Source organism: Egretta garzetta, unplaced genomic scaffold (assembly GCF_000687185.1).
Source record: "Egretta garzetta isolate BGI_Z169 unplaced genomic scaffold, ASM68718v1 scaffold287, whole genome shotgun sequence".
NCBI lineage: Eukaryota > Metazoa > Chordata > Aves > Pelecaniformes > Ardeidae > Egretta > Egretta garzetta.
Window position 1 is genome coordinate 414,151 of NW_009260435.1, and position 1,738 is coordinate 415,888.

The window sequence follows — 1,738 nt, forward strand, 5'->3', positions numbered from 1 at the left end:
TCAAGGGTAGGTCTGGGCAAGAATTTGGGCAGGATGTGGGATTAAGCCCCCCAGACCACGCTGGGACCCTAAGCACAAGGTCACTCCTTGTGCCACCATTAGCTTCTTCTGCAGCAAGGAACAGCTCCTGGTCAGCCAGGAGTACATGCAAGAAAAACAAGGGTTCCGAGGGATCCCGCAGACTCAGAGCAGCTACCACGGAGCCCAATGAGCAGCTTGTCACCCACAACGTTATTTGTGATGGCTCCTGGTGGAGAGCAGGCTTTCCAACAGCCATGCTGTCAGGGATGGGGGACAACTCCCCACCAGTCCCAGCCCACTGCCTCCCAAGCATCCTCAGGCACCTCCAGGGCTGAGGTCCTTTGCTGCACCCCTGGGTGCAGGGTGACAAATACACCCAGCAAGGATGCAAAGCATTTAGTGGGGCAGGCTGGACCGTACCCCTCCCTGCACACACCCAGAGGTGGCACGATGGAGAGCAGGGGCTGCTTCTGTTCAACCATTCCCCAGGGATGCAATCTTTAACTCGGTTTTCCAGCCACCAAGCATCGCTCCGTGGAGGACCGGCTTCCCCAAAGGACTAGGACTTCCCAGCTCTCAAAACGTAATAGCTTCCAGCACCCACTTCACCAAACCACCACCCAGCAGGAGGGAGCAGGGTGGCTCTGCCCCAGCACCTAGAGCTCACCTGGCCACCACCCAGGAGGCACCAGCCCAGACAGAGCAACACCGCCGGGATGCACCAAGTAGCATCAACCTCAGGGAGCTTTGCAGGCCAGTGAATAATTGGATCAAGGAGCCGCAATGAGTCTTCTGTGCATGCATGCAGAGCCTGCAAGACCCCTGGTACTGAACCCGCCCGCACCGTAGAAGCGACACAGGGCCCCAGGTGCTCTGCCTCTCTACCCACCCACAACCAGTGCCACCCAGTGAGGCTAGGACATGTCACTAGCAGCATCACATCCACACCCCGTTGCATCACCGAAGCCCTGCTCCCTGAAGGAGAGAGAAATGCTATGGCCACCGTCTGCCAATCCATTCCACCTCATTAGCCAGGTCCCCCCATACTGGGGTTGAAGACCAGCAGGCACGATGGCCCCAAGACAGCTGGTGCATGGGGACCATTGGGCCCCGGTGGGTGGCAGAGCAAGCCAGGCGCCATGTTGCGGCGGCGCGAGCGCACGGCGCACTGGAGGAGAGTGAGGGGAGGGGGCAGAGCACCTCCCCAGTCCCGAGGGCCAGGCACAGAGGACTGCAGCAAAACGCTAGCGAGGCCGGGCATTTTCCAGTGCCTTCTCCAAGACGGAGAGCAGCTGGCAACCCACTGTACCAACACCCGCTTGAGGGGCACAACAAGAGGCGCTGCACTAGCAGCGATGCTACCGCCCAGCCAGCGGCTCCGACAGCTAGAGGGCAAACGTGCAGGACTGCAGGCTCAGCTTCAGCATGCAGCTACGGGCAAGCGACCCGTGCGAGCCCTCCCAGCACAGGGGCCAACAGCATCCAGCTTTAGCTTGCAACGGCCATCCAGGGGCAGGGGGCTGTGTGCCAGCAGCCCTCCAGCCCCAGCCAGGCTGGCCGCACACAGAGAGCAGGGCGAGGTCCCCACCAGTGTGGGCCAAGCATGTCCCCAGCAGCCCACATGGGCCAAGCGGTGCCTGGGTGCTGGAGCCCGGTGCTCTCCGGCCATAGGGGCCCAGGGAGGGGACGGCATGCCCACGGGCACTGGCCGGGCAGG

At 61.9% G+C, this 1,738-nt stretch overlaps 1 protein-coding gene across 1 annotated transcript in view; it reads left to right on the forward strand.

Annotated features, from left to right (window-relative positions):
• The first annotated feature begins 1,160 nt into the window (after positions 1-1,160).
• Positions 1,161-1,738, forward strand: part of OAZ2 (ornithine decarboxylase antizyme 2) — a 44,474-nt gene continuing 43,896 nt past the window's right edge. Inside the window, 1 exon segment of the mRNA XM_035899486.1 lies at positions 1,161-1,199. Within this exon segment, the coding sequence (XP_035755379.1) occupies positions 1,161-1,199 (39 nt within the window).